Source organism: Mustela erminea, chromosome 8 (assembly GCF_009829155.1).
Source record: "Mustela erminea isolate mMusErm1 chromosome 8, mMusErm1.Pri, whole genome shotgun sequence".
Classification (NCBI taxonomy): Eukaryota; Metazoa; Chordata; class Mammalia; order Carnivora; family Mustelidae; genus Mustela; species Mustela erminea.
Window position 1 is genome coordinate 67,321,383 of NC_045621.1, and position 14,873 is coordinate 67,336,255.

Genomic DNA, 14,873 nt, shown 5'->3' on the forward strand with positions numbered 1-14,873 from the left:
TTCTCAAAGTGTTAGTAAGACTGGATCAAGATGGCAGACAGGACAGAACCAACCACCTACTATCCCTCTCAATGCTAAATCCTATATAAAGTGCTAAAACAGAAGAAAAATAAGAGAATCTGCTACAGCACTGAAAAATAGGGGCTAGCAAAAGAGTAGAAATTTTGACAAATGCCAGAAACATCAAAAGTGATGGACTCAAAGCTCTGGGCAAATAAAATTAGGAAACTACAACACAAACCCATAAAGACTGCTACAAACAGAGGAATGGGGTAGAACCTCGATCAACAGATACAGAGAGCAGGAGGATACTGATGGGTGCTGGGCAGGGTGATTCATTAGGGAGTTGATGCAGAGTAGCTAAGTAAGTCCCATTCCCCAACCATGGGCCAAGCTGTAGGCAGAGGGGATGTCTCTACCCAGCCTATAACAGAACAGTAACTGAAGCCATTGGAACTGAAGAAGCAGGGCAGTGCCCCCCAGGTACTTGCTTTACCCTCAAGAGAAGAGCACCCTATGCCCAGAATCAAAATACTGGCATATATTAACCTGGCAGCCTAGCCCACTACTCCTATCATGGGCTCTGATAAACATCCACGGGTGGGTGGCTACATAGGTTAAGTGTCTGACTCTTGGTTTTGGCTCAGGTCATGACCTCAGGGTCCTGATATCAAGCCCTCCCTCAGGCTCCACGCTGAGTGTGGAGTCTGCTTGTCCCTCTCCCTCTGCTCCTTACTCTCCCCACCCCATGCACTCTCTCTTTCAAATAAATAAAATCTTTTTTTTAAAATCCACCAAAAAAAGTACAATGCAAAAATGAGCAACTAAATTGCAACCATGAATCACCAAACTCTTTCAAGAAAACCAATATGAAAGGCCCAAACAACAAAAATTTTTTAAAAAGTTCACAGACTAGGGACATCTGGGTGGCTCAGTCAGTTGACACCTACCTTCGGCTTGGGTTGTGATCCCAGGGTCTTGGGTCCCTCGGGTCCCACATCGGGATCCTTGCTCAGCAGGGAGCCTGCTTCTCCCTCTGCCTACCTCTCCCATGCTTGTGCGCTCTCTCCCTGACAATTTTTTTTTTTTTAATCTAAAAAAATAAAGTCAAGTCCACAGACCAAAGAACTCTAATTAATATCCCAAGGGCATAGAAGAGGATATCAAAGCCATTAAAGAAAAACAAAACCAAAGCCAAATAGTCCAGGGATACAGCTAAACAGCAAATCTGACAGCAGGATGATCACAAGGTGTCTCCCATTACTCGACCTAAAAGTACAGATGGAGAAAGTATGAAGGAAAGCTAAAAAGGGTCCAAAAATCACAACATGTACCTAAACAGAAAGGAGATCAATGAGAAAATGCAGAGAGACAAATCAACTGGAAGAGAGTCCTTTGGTCTGAAAAGTCTTAGGACTAAAAGGGTTCATCCCCAGTCAGTATAGAACCTGATGAAGTTTTAAAATACCAATACTACAGAACAAATTCTAAAAACTGCCAGAAGCTAAAGAAAACAAGTTATATACAAGTTAACACCATTGGCATCGGGCCTCTCTTTGACAAGAATATGAAGACAAAACATTTAAAAAATTACTTTGAGAGTCGGGACGCCTGGGTGGCTCAGTTGGTTGGGCAGCTGCCTTCGGCTCAGGTCATGATCCCAGCGTCCTGGAATCGAGTCCCGCATCAGGCTCCTTGCTCAGCAGGGAGCCTGCTTCTGCCTCTGCCTGCCATTCTGTCTGCCTGTGCTCGCTCTCTCCCCCTCTCTCCCTCTGATAAATAAATAAAATCTTTAAAAAAAAAATTACTTTGAGAATTCTAGACTTCCAGTTTCTAGTCCTGCATGTAAGAAGTTTAGAAGTTGCTACCCTGTCCTAATAGCAAGTAAAAAGCTGAACAAACAGCTCTTCCTAGATCCATAAGGTCAAAGTTCAAGCCACTGTCCCCCCAGATCGGAGAGACAGGCAAATACAGAAAACCACAACATACTGGAGCAGTTATCTCCATGGGAACCAGTGCCACGGTAGGAAAACCTGACAGCAATTGACAATTTGCTACCTACTTTATAGATGAAAAATGATTTAAGAATAACACCCAACTTCCCAGAAACCATGAAAGGAAGAAGAGAGAGGAGTAAAATATTTAAAAGTGTTGGCGGGGGGGGGAAACCACCAACCTAGAATTCTGTAGCATAGCTAAGTAAACAGGAATGGTATGGTTTTTATTCTTTAAAAAATTCCAGTGTGTTTTAGGACCCAGAATGTCTTCAAAAGTGAAGATGAAGATTTTCTCAAAACAAAGCAAACAAAAAAATTTTCTCAAAACAAAATTGAAGGAATTTTTTGCCAGGAGAGCTGTATTGCAAAAAATATTAAAAGAAGTTCTTTGGAGGAAAAAAAAAATGATATAGGTTTGAAACACTCTGATCCAGAGAGAAAGGAAGAGCATCAGAGAGGGAATAGTGAAGGTAAAATTAAAAGCTTCATTTTACTTATTCTATGATCTAACAGATAACTTTGTTCAAAATAATAGCAACACTATAATCAACTATATATACTTTGTGTGTGTGTATGCTTATGTACAAGTGAAATGAATGACAGCAATGAAGGGACAAAAGGGAGAAATTAGGGTTACTTTGTTATTTCAAAGTATTCTCACAACCCAAAAAGTGGCATAATATTATTTGAAGGTGAACTTGGATTAGTTGTAAGGTTATATTGAAAACTCTAGGGGAACCACTAAAACAGGTTTTTTAAAAAGTATGACTGATACGAAAAGGAGAAAATGGAATCATATAAATGCCCAATTAAAGCCAAAAAAGGCAGGAAAATGGAAGATAAAAATAAGAAAAAGGGCAAACAGTAACAAATAAGGTAGGTATTAATATATCAATAATCACTTTGAGCATCAATGGTCTAAATGTACCAATTAAGACAAATTGTGGGGTGCTGGGGTGGCTCAGTTGGTTGAGCATCTGCCTGTTGGTTTTGGCTCAGGTCATGATCTCATGGGTCATGGGATCAAGTCCCACAGTGGGCTTCGTGGTCAGTGGGGAGTCTGGTTGAAATCCACCCCCCCCACACTCACACATACTCTGTCTCAAATTTTTTTAAAAATAAAAAAGGCTGTCACAGCTGATCAAGAAAGAAGACCCAAATATGTGTTGTCTATAGTAAACACATAAAGATTTCTTTTCATTTATTTATTTGATATAGAGAGGAGAGAGAGAACACAAGCAGGAGGAGCAGCAGGCAGAGGGAGAGGGAGAAGCAGGCTCCCTCCCCACCCCCCCAAGCAGGGAGGCTGACACGGGGCTTAATCCAAGGACCCCAGGATCATGACCCAAGCCGAAAGCAGACGCTCAACCAACTGAGCCACCTAGGTGCCCAAACACACTTTAAATATAAAGACACATAAAAATACATGGGTCAAGAAAAATACACCATGCCAACACTAATCAAAAGAAAGCAGGAGGGGCGCCTGGGTGGCTCAGTGGGTTAAGCCTCTGCCTTTGGCTCAGGTCATGATCTCAGGGTCCTGGGATCAAGCCCCGCATTGGGCTCTCTGCTCAGCGGGGAGCCTGCTTCCCTCTCTCTGCCTGCCTCTCTGCCTACTTGTGACCTCTCTCTGTCAAATAAATAACGTCTTTAAAAAAAAAAAAGCAGGAGGCAGAGAGAGTCAATTATCATATGGTTTCACGTATTTTTGGGGCATAAGGAATGACACAGAGTACATGGGGAGATGGAGAGGAGAAGGGAGTTGAGGGAAATCAGAGGGGGAGATGAACCATGAGAGACTGTGGACTCTAAAAAACAATCTGAGGGTTTTGAAGGGGTGGGGGGTAGGAGGTTGGGGGAGCCTGTTGGTGGTTATTGTGGAGGGCACATATTGCACGGAGCACTGGGTGTGATGCATAAAAATGAATTCTGTTATTACACTGAAAAGAAATGAAATTTTTAAAAATTCCATTTAAAAAAATCACAAAATGTTATTCAAAGGCATTAAAGTAGACCGAAATAAATGGAGAGCTATACTATCAAAAAAAGAAAGAAAGAAAGAAAGCAGGAGTAGCTGTATTAATTTCAGACAGAGCAGACTTCAAATCAAGACAAGTTATTGGGGATTAAAAGGGATTTTATATAATGATAAAACGGTCAATTCTCCAAAAAGAAATAATAATCCTCAATGTGTATGCACTTAACAGAGCATCAAACTACTTGAGGTAAAGACTAATAAACCTGCAAAGAAAAATATATAAAACCACTATCAGAGTTGGAGACCTCAACATCCCTCTCTCAGAAAGAGACAGATCCAGCAGGGAGAAAAATCAGTAAAGATGTTGTTGAATTCAAAGCACCATCAACTGAGTATAGTCAATAATCTGTAGATTCCTTTATCCAGAAACAACAGAATACACACATGGAACATTCACCAAGACAGACCACATTCTGGGTCCACTGAAAATTTTTAAAGAATAGAAATACAGTATCTACCCTCAGACCACAATGTAATTAAATTAGAAATCGATAAGATAAAGACAACTGAAAATCCCCAAATATGTGGAGATTAGACTACAAAATGGTACATGGGTCAAAAATGAAATCTCAGGGGTGCCTGGGTGGCTCAGTGGGTTAAGCCTCTGCCTTCAGCTCGGGTCATGATCTCAGTGTCCTGGGATCAAGTCCTGCATCGGGCTCTCTTCTCAGCAGGGAGCCTGCTTCCCCCTCTCTGCCTGCAGCTCTGCTTACTTGTGATCTCTCTCTCTGTCAAATAAATAAATAAAATCTTAAAAAAAATGAAATCTCAGAAAAGTATTTTTAAAATATTTCAAATTAAATGATAACACCAAAATTCAAGGGATGTAACAAAAGTGGTGCTTGGAAGGAAATATAGTTTGAATACATATATTAGAAAGAAAGAAAGATTTAAAATTTATCATCTAAGTTTCCTTCTTGGGAAACTAGAAAATGAGCATGTTAAATCCAAAGTAAGCATTAGAAAAGAAAAATTAGAACAGAAATCAGTGAATTGAAAACAGAAAATCAATAGAGAAAAATCAATGCAACCAGAAAGCTGGTTCTTTAAAAAGATCAATAATATTGATAAACCTCTAGCCAGGCTTAAAAAAGAAAGGAATTATTAATAATAATAGAAATGAAAGTGGGAACATCACTTTAGATCCTAAGGACATTAAAAGGATAAAAAAGGAATACCATGAACAACTTTATGCCCACATACTTGATAACCTAGATGAAATGGACTAATTCCTTGAAAGACACAATTTGCTAAAACTCACAAAAGAAGAAATAATCCGAACAGGTTCATATCAAAGAAATTGAATCAATAATTAATAACTCTCTGAAACAGAAGAACAAGAACCAGAAGCGTTCACTGGTAAATCCTACCAAACATGTAAGGAAGAAATTCTACTAGTTCTCTATGACCTCAGAAGACAGGAGAAAAGGAGTATTTCATCATATGAGGCCAGCATTACCCTAATACCAAAGCCAAAGACATTACAAGAAAACAGAAGTGTAGACTAATATCTCATAAATATAGCTGCAGAATCCTCAATAAAATATTAGGAAACTGAATCCAACAATGTATAAAAACAATTACCTACATATCACAACGATTTGGGATTTTCTACCAGGCATGCAAGACAGTCAACATTTGAAAATCATTGTAATCTATCACAACAGGCTAAAGAAAAATCATATGATCATATTAACATAGGTACAAAAAGCATGTAAATCCTGAACACTCGTTCTTGATTAAAAAAAAAAATTGTCAACTGGGAAGAGAAAACTTCAACTTGATTAAAAAAAAAAAAACTAGAGAAAACTTACAGCTAACATTATACCTAATGGTGAAAAATATGATGCTATCCCATTAAGAGAAAGACAGCAAGGATGCACCTTCTCACTACTCCTTTTCAACACTGTACTGAAAGTACCAGCTAATGCTCTATAAACAAGGAAAGGAAATAAAAGATATACGAATTGGGAAGGAAGGAATAAAACTGTTGGTTTGAAAATGAGCATGACTGCTTATGTAGAAAATCGGAAGGAAGTGACCAAAAAAATCCTCATGGACCTAGTAAGTGATTAGAGCAAAGTTAAAGGACAGGGCTAATGTATGAGAGTCAATTCCTTTATCAAATGAACAACGAACAAGTAGAATTTGAAGTTAAAAACACAATAACAGGGGCGCCTGGGTGGCTCAGTGGGTTAAAGCCTCTGCCTTCAGCTCAGGTCATGATCCCAGGGTCCTGGGATCGAGCCCTGCATCGGGCTCTCTGCTCGGCAGGGAGACTGCTTCCTCCTCTCTCTCTCTCTGCCTGCCTCTCTGCCTACTTGTGATCTCTCTCTCTGTGAAATAAATAAAATCTTTAAAAAAAAAAACACAATAACATTATCATTAGCACTCCTAAAATGAAATATTGATATAAACAAAATATGTAAAGAGATCTTAAGGAAAACTATAAAACTGATGAGCAAAATGAAAGAAGAAAATAAATAGATATTTCATTTTCATGGATGGATAGACTCACCATTGTCAAAATGTTGGTTTTTCCCACCTTGACCAATTGATTTCAGTGAAATCCCAGTTGAATTCCCAGTAAGTTATTTTATAGGTAACATCAAACAGACCTAAAGTTTATATGGAGAGGCAAAAGACAAATAGCCAACACAATATTAAAGAAAAAAGAAGACTGATACCACACAACTTCAAGACTTAGTATATAGCCACAGTAGTCAAGACAGTGGTGTTTTTAAAAACAAAAACAAACAAAAAGCAGATTAATGGAACAGAACACAGAGGCCAAAATAGTCTAAATACATAAATACAGTCAATCGATCTCTGAAGAGGAGGAAAGAACGGGGCAGTCTTTTCAAAAAATGGTGCTTAAACAACTGAACAGTTATATAAAAAAAAATATCTAGACATGGACCTTCCACCCTTCACAAAAATTAACTCAAAATAGATCAGAGAGCTAAATGTAAAACATGCAACTATAAAACTCCTAGAAGATAACACGGGAGAAAACCTAGGTGACCTTGGACATGGTGGTGACTTTAGGTAAAACACCAAAGGGATGATCCATGAAAGAAATATTGATCAGCTAGAGTTTATTAAAATTAAATACTTCTGCTCTGTGAAAGACAATGTCAAGGGAATGAGAAGACAAACCACAGACTGGAAAAAAAATATTTGCAAAAGCCACATCTGACAAAGGGCTATCCAAATATAAAAAGTTATCCAAAATATACAAGGAATGTATAGGTTTATACATTGTATACAATGTTATGTAGGTTTACTGAGTGTAACAAATGTATCACTCTGATGGGGATGTTGATAATGAGGAGGCTATGCATGTGTAGGGATACAGGTGGTATATATGGAAAATCTCTATAATACCACTCTGAATCTAAAACTGCTCTAGAAAAAAAATAAGTATTTTTTAAAATAGTAAAAACAAAGGCATTAACACAGTACACTACAGCTATAAATAGAAATATCTAATAGATCTAGTAAATATACCTATTTTACACATGAAAGCAGTAAAGGAGGAAGACAGAACAAAAAGATGAGACATTTAGAAAAAAAAAATTTCAAAACTAGTAAGTGAATTCAGCAAGGTCAAAGGATACAAGATCAATACAGAAACATCAGTTATATTTCTATATAGTAATAGTGAGCAATCTGAAAATATAATTAAAACCATTTCATTCATAAAAATATCATAAAAAATAAAATACTTAAGAAAAAATTAACAAAAGAAGTGCCAGACTTGTGCATTGAAAACAAAACAACAGAGCTGAAATTTCTAAATATCTAAGTAAGCAGATATTTACTCTTCCAATCCATGAACTTGGAATCTCTCTCTACTTACTTAGATATTCACCCCAAAATGATTTACAGATCCAACACAATTGTATCAAAATACCAACTTTTTTGAAGAAACTCTCAAGCTATTCTGATATTTATATGGAAGTGAAAAGATCCAGCCAAAACAATTTTGAAAAAGAACAAATCTGGAAAACTTATACTTTCCTATTTCAAAACTTAATATGAGGCTACAGCAATCATGAAAGTATGGTCCTGGCGTTAAGTACAGTCATATAGATGCCTGTAATAAATTGAAGAGTCCTAAAATAAACATGTATGGGCAATTCATTGGTGACGGAAGTACCAGAACAATTCATTCGGGAAAAGATAGACAACTGGATAGTTTCCCGCACAAAGATGAATTTAGACCCTTCACACGTACACAAAAATTAACTCCAAGTAGTTCACAGATCTAAATATAACACCCAAAATGGAAAACTTTTCAAAGAAAACACAGTAGAAAATCTTGATCACCTCAGTTTAGGCAGAGGTCTCAGATGACACCAAAGCATGATCCATAAAATTCAGAATTTGATAAACTGGTGTTAAACTTTGAAATTCTTGCATTTCGGAGCACCTGCCTGGCTCAGCTGGTTAAAGCTCTCCCTCTGCCTCCACCCAAATAAAACCAAAAAACCTCTTGCCTTTCAAAAATGGGATTAAGAGAATAAACTGGGAGAAAATAATTGCAAATCTGAGAGAGGACTCATTTCCAGAGTGTATAAAGAACACTTGTAACTCAATTATAAAAGCACAAACCCCCAATGTCCTCATTGTTAGGAAATGTTTGCTAATATACTTAGGAATGAAGTATCATGTCACCAGCAACGTACTTTCAAATGGTTCAGCAAAAATAATTATTTGCAAAGATAGAGCAAGCATGGAAAAATGTAGATAGGTGAATTTAGGTGAAACATATTCAAAGAGTTTCATATTACCTCTTCAAACTTCTCAGGTTTGTAATTTTTGAAAATAAAAAATGGATAGGAAACTTAATTATGTTCCTATGTACAAGAAATGACTTTTTAAAAAAGATATAATAGTATCTAAATATATGGCATACCTAGAAATGAATATATATACACACAATGTCCAAGACCTCTTGGGTGATAAAATTTTATTAAGACATTACAAAGACTTAGGAGATATATCATGTTCATGGATTAGAAAGTCCACTATAATGATGTAAATTCTCCCTGTGTGGCCTGTAGAATCTTTGCAACTCCATTTAAAATCTCAGTGTATTTGGCTTCCTTAGTCTTTGGAAGGAAATTCACAGGTTGTTTCTAAAATGGATTTGGAAGGGGGCACCTGGACAGCTCAGTCTTTAAACGTCTGCCTTTGGCTCAGGTGTATGATCCCAGGGTCCTGGGGTCAAGACCCTCATTGGGCTCCCCGCTCAGCGGAGAGCCTGGTTCTCCCTCTCCCACTCCCCCAGCCTATGTTCCCTCTCTCGCTCTCTGTCAAATAAATAAATAAAATCTGTAAAAAAAATAAAATAAAATGGATATGAAAGAGTGAAGAACCAAGAAAAGCCACAAGCTGTCTGAAGAATAAGGTGAAAAGACTTGCAGTACTATATATCAAAACTTTTTTCAAGATAGAGTAATGAAGAGACTGTATATTGGCATAAGGAAAGACCAATAAAACAAAATAGTCTAGAAGGATCTGTCTGCACATATCAGTGGTCCATATATAACAGAGAAGGCACTTCAAAGCAGTAGGGAAAAGAGGGTCTTCTCAATAAACAGTGCTGGAACAACAGACTAACCATATAAAGACTCAAAAAAAATTACCTCTTATTACATGCAGAAGGCATTTCCAAGTCGGATGAAACCTCAGTGTGAGATGTAGAACTATAAAGCATTTATGAAGAAAATATCAACCATACTCATGACCCAGAGAGTAATTTTTAAGTGAAATCTAAAACATGCTAACCATAAGGTAAAAATATGTGAACATATTAAAATGGTAATCTATCAGAAACACTGTGAAAAGACAAGCCACAAATTGAGGAAAGATTTTTGCAAACACAACTCATAAAGGAGTAGTATCCAAGATATACACCAGAATCCCCTGCAGATTGCTGGGGGGAAATGGACACGAAACTTGAACACATACTGCACTCACCAAAGATGGAACCTAAAGATCCAGTAAACATGTTGGCATTCTCATCTGCTGTCAGCAGGAAAGTAAGTAAACCTTTTTGAAGAACAGTGTGACAATACAGATAAACATATGGAAGGCGTTCAGTCTCATTTGACAGAAGTTAACTGCTAAGTAAAAGCACAGTGAGATAACATTACACACCCAACAGACTGGTAAAAATTAAGAAGCCAATATACCCTTGGAGGAATGTAAATCAGTACAAGAACATCCGGGGAAAGTTTCACATGATCTGGCAAGCACTTAACAAGCCTGTGCCTCTGTGGTCCCACTTGTACGTATATGTACTTTTAAAAGTACATACTCGGGGCGCCTGGGTGGCTCAGTGGGTTAAGCCACTGCCTTCGGCTCAGGTCATGATCTCAGGATCCTGGGATCGAGTCCCACATCAGGATCTCTGCTCAGCAGGGAGCCTGCTTCCCTCCCTCTCTCTGCCTGCCTCTCTGTCTACTGTGACCTCTCTCTGTCAAATAAATAAATAAAATCTTTAAAAAAAAAAAAAAAAAGTACATACTCTAGGGGTGCTTGGGGGAGTATGCGACTTGATCTCGGGATTATGAGTTCAAGCCCCATACTGGGTGTAGAGATTAAATAAATAAACTTTTTTTTTGAAGTGCATACTCTAGAATATACATACAAAATATCCAGAGCAGCACTGTTTGTAATATCCTCAAATTCGAAAGCACTCAGATGTCCAGAGTAAAATGGAAAGATTAAAATACATTCATATACGGGGATGAGCAAAGTACAGATACACATGATTATATGAAGGACTTGTATCAACATGTTTAGCAAAAGAAACAAGTCTCAAAAGTCTATAATATAATTTGATTCATATACACTTCAAAAACAGGAACTAAATATTGTATTTAGGGATATATATAGGTATAAAACTATAAAGAAATGAAGAGTAGGGCTGTGTTAAGGAGGAGAGAAGTGTGACGGAGAGGATATGTGGGGACTTCTGAGGTGTGAGAACGATTTTTTCACAAGGGCAGTTACATGGGTGTTCACTTTAGGACTTTAAGTTCTGTGTGTATGTGCATACATACATGTACATCTCATGTGCTTTCCATATATTCCATAGTAAGAAAATATACAAATGGCCAGTAAATATGAAAAGTCATTCAACCTTATTAGTAGTTAAGAAAATGAAAATTAAACAACAGTGATCACCTGTCATGATTTACCTAAAATGTAAGAATGATAATACCCAGTTTTACTGAGGTTACAAAGAAACAGGCATTCTCATATGCTGTCAGTAAGAAAGTAAATTAGTAAAGCTTTTTTGAGGAACGACGTGGCAATATACACAAAAATGTAAAGTCCATATATCTTGTGAATCATCAGTTCCAATTTTAAATATCCTAATGAAATACTAGTGCACATATTCAAAATATATGTACAAAAAGATGCGTATACCATTCACTACAGCATTGCCTGCAATAGTGAAAAAAATGAACGTCAATAATGGAGTATTTATGAAAAGTGTCATAATTCATACAATGGAATCCTATGTAGCTATTAAAAATTAAGATAAATATGAATGGGCATGGAAAAATCTCAAAGATATTAAATGAACAAAAGTCACAGAACAATACATACACAGCATAACCCTGTTTTAAAAATATAAATATATACATATATTTTTATATATAGATGTATGAAAAACAGACTACAAATTTAAACTCCAACCTACTAGTGATTCCCTCTCAGGCAGGGAGTGGTGAAGGGAGAAGCAGGGCAAAGAGGGCACTTTCACATCGTACTCGATACAGCTGACCCTCGGACAACCTGCGTTTGAACTGTGTGGTCTAGTCCACTTATATGCAGATTTTTTTAATACATGACTGTAAATGTGTCTTCCTTATGATTTTCTAAACATTTTTTCTCTAGCTTACTCTATTATAAAAATACGGTATAAAATACACGTACAAAATCTGTGTTAAGTGACTGCTTATGTTATTGGTAAGGATTCTGGTCAAGAGGAGGCTATCAGTAGTTAAATTTTCAGGGAGTCAATACACTCCAGTTTTCTACTGGGGGTTGGTGTCCCCTGCCTCCAAGTTGTTCAAAGGTCAATTATATGCACAGATATTCTATGAATCTTTTGTAAGAACATATCCATGGACTACTTGCATATTTCTAACAGGTGGTAATAGTGAAACAACTGTATTGCTATTTATTCCATTCCAATGAGAACTGAATACATTTGGAAATAGCTTGCTTTCAAAGCAAGTCTTCTGTTCCTTGAAGGCCTGAGAGCTTCTGGTTGTGTTACAGGGCTGTCAGCCATCAAGTGATAAGTGCCGCGTAGGATTCTAAGTGACTGGGTCTATCTCCAAGTTTGCCCCTTGAAAATATTTGCATACATTCTCATATCTTGGCTTACTGGCAATAGCAAGAATGTTTTCTCAAAGCACTTTGCTAAAGTAAATTCTGATGTACACATCAAATCACAACCCTGGCAAAATGTAACTGTGGCTGTCAAGATGCATGTTTAGATCTAAATTAGTAATCACACCCTTGGCGAGTGACTTTTGGAATAAGTAGTTTGGATTTGGATTCATAAGGAAGAACCTAGACCCCACTAAAAGTCACAAGATACAGCTTCTCATTTTCTTCTTCCCTCCCCTCATTCCCATCACCCTTTCCTAATCAAATAATTTCCTACAGAGGTGGGAGAGAGGGACACCTGATCACGAGTTATTTGGAACTGGTAGTGAATCAAAATAAAAAGCACTATCACTCTATTTATGAAGGAAAATCCAACTACATGGATACATTTTGGTGTGCATTTTATTATCTTTTTGGAATCATATCCATATGAAGAAAAATTGCCCAAGTATCCTTTAATCTTGAAAGCTAGGCCCTTGCCTTGCTGTGTCAGAGGAAAGCAAAACTAAGTCAGTAGTGCTGGAGACATCCCTGTTCCATATGCACACCGACAGGAGAGGAGCTAGCGAGGAAATGCCTTTCGGCTGATGAACACAGGAGAATCTACACACATGTTAAATACAAATGGAAACACATCAGCACACACAAGTCATTAGCCTGGTCCTCTGGCTTCCACTAGCATGCATCTTTTCCAAAGGATCTCTGATTCAGTGGTGTAAGCGCTTGGTCGTGTTATGCCTCCTATCAGCAAATACCTTTTCATTCCAGAATGGAAAATGAAGTGGGAATTAAATACATCCAATATTGATGCTTTATTTCCATAAGTCACCAATAAGAGAATGGATTTAATTTTAATACATTTATTTTTGTGTGACTCTTAATAAAACACTTTCAAAACATTCTGTACATTTCAAGCCACTTAGAACCGCAGTACATTCTATAAACGTGATTTGTTGGGATGAGGTGCCAAGATGTCTCTGTACAAAGATGTACAATATGTACAGTCACTATAAGTGCAAGCTGTGCAAAGCAGTCTAGAACACTAATTCATGCCAAGGCTTAGAAAACATTTCAACACTTAACACTAAAGCTCGAAACTGCGTTGTTGCTTTTTCCTGGGCAAATGATTACTTTATAAACAAATATATGTATATGTCATATAGAAAGAAGAGTCTGACTCCTCAGCTCAGTCAGCACCATGCAACTGACTGGATACATTACAGGGCTGCTCTTCTAGGCTTCTCTCTCCAGGGCACCATTTGGCCACACTCAACAGTTGTCTCATCACTGAGCTGCCGCCGCCACTGCCTTTGACTGAACTACAGCAACGCTAGGAGATTTAAATTTGGGGAGATAAAGGCCAAACTTGTTTTCAATGCCAGCGAAAGTGGCTGTGGCAAGTCTGTATCCACCGATGTGGTCGGGATTGGCAGGAGGAAGGTCTGCGATGCGTGACTTAGGTGTTGGTTCTGAGCCGGAGGGTTTGCTGTTGACAGGAAAAAGACAATGGTTAGCGTGCTCAAGACTGATGTGGATGGCCCAGGAGCACAGAAGCACGTTTCCAGTCTCACCCAGGTGCCACAGAGAGGAGTGTTTGTCCGGCTACTTCCTCATCATCTATGCTAAATTTCTCATGATTTATAGCTGCTTTGAAAGCATCACGTTTTTAATTTGGAAAAGAAATGGCCTCAATTTATAAATATATCCACAGAGAACAGAACAGAAGAAAACACTCTTAAATAATAACACCCTCAGAGAAGTAGGATTGTGAGTGTTTTTCTCTTTCATGTTTTCCATATTTTCTGCACTAAGCAGAAACTGGTCATTAAAAAGTTTACATTTTTTTTTTCATTTTGACATAGGTCAAAAGCTGATTTTTAAGTGGTAGACTCATGAACGCTATTACTAAATTTAAAGACACATAGATACAATACTTACTTTTACACAATGTGAAAGCACAGAAAACCCTGGAGTTGTAAGATTCCTATTCTCACATCCTACTTTGTAGAAGTCCCTCTACTCCTTGGTTCAACAGCTACTTCCCTATTTGGCCTTTGAGCAAGGAAGAGGGGTTAAAGGTTTATGAGCTGAAGACCCAGATATGGGATTTGATCATCTCCTGAAAAGCTGATAACTGCTTGCTTCAGGTACAACCTTCCCACCCAGCAGATTCAACAAGTAATTCCTTTTCTTTACAGCACAGGCTTCAAGTGGCCCAACTTCTGACCATGATTTCACCAGTAATTATGTCCATAAGCATAACCTCTCTCGAAAGGTTTTTTTTTTTTTCCCTGTTTGTTAGCTCTAAGAACATCTACACCTAACTATAATAAATAAAAATAATGAAGTCTCGCAGGTGTATGTCTTGATTGAGTCTTAGAAAGACTTGGAAAGAAAGTTTATAAAAGTGTTACTAA

At 37.6% G+C, this 14,873-nt stretch overlaps 1 protein-coding gene across 4 annotated transcripts in view; it reads right to left on the minus strand.

The window, feature by feature from the left end:
- Positions 1-11,943: 11,943 nt before the first annotated feature.
- Positions 11,944-14,873, minus strand: part of SLC25A12 (solute carrier family 25 member 12) — a 198,758-nt gene continuing 195,828 nt past the window's right edge. For all 4 annotated transcript variants that reach the window (XM_032355945.1, XM_032355942.1, XM_032355943.1 and 1 more), the window contains one exon: positions 11,944-13,942. In XM_032355945.1, the coding sequence (XP_032211836.1) occupies positions 13,741-13,942 (202 nt within the window). In that variant the 3' untranslated portion in view covers positions 11,944-13,740. The remainder of the gene's footprint in view (positions 13,943-14,873) is intronic.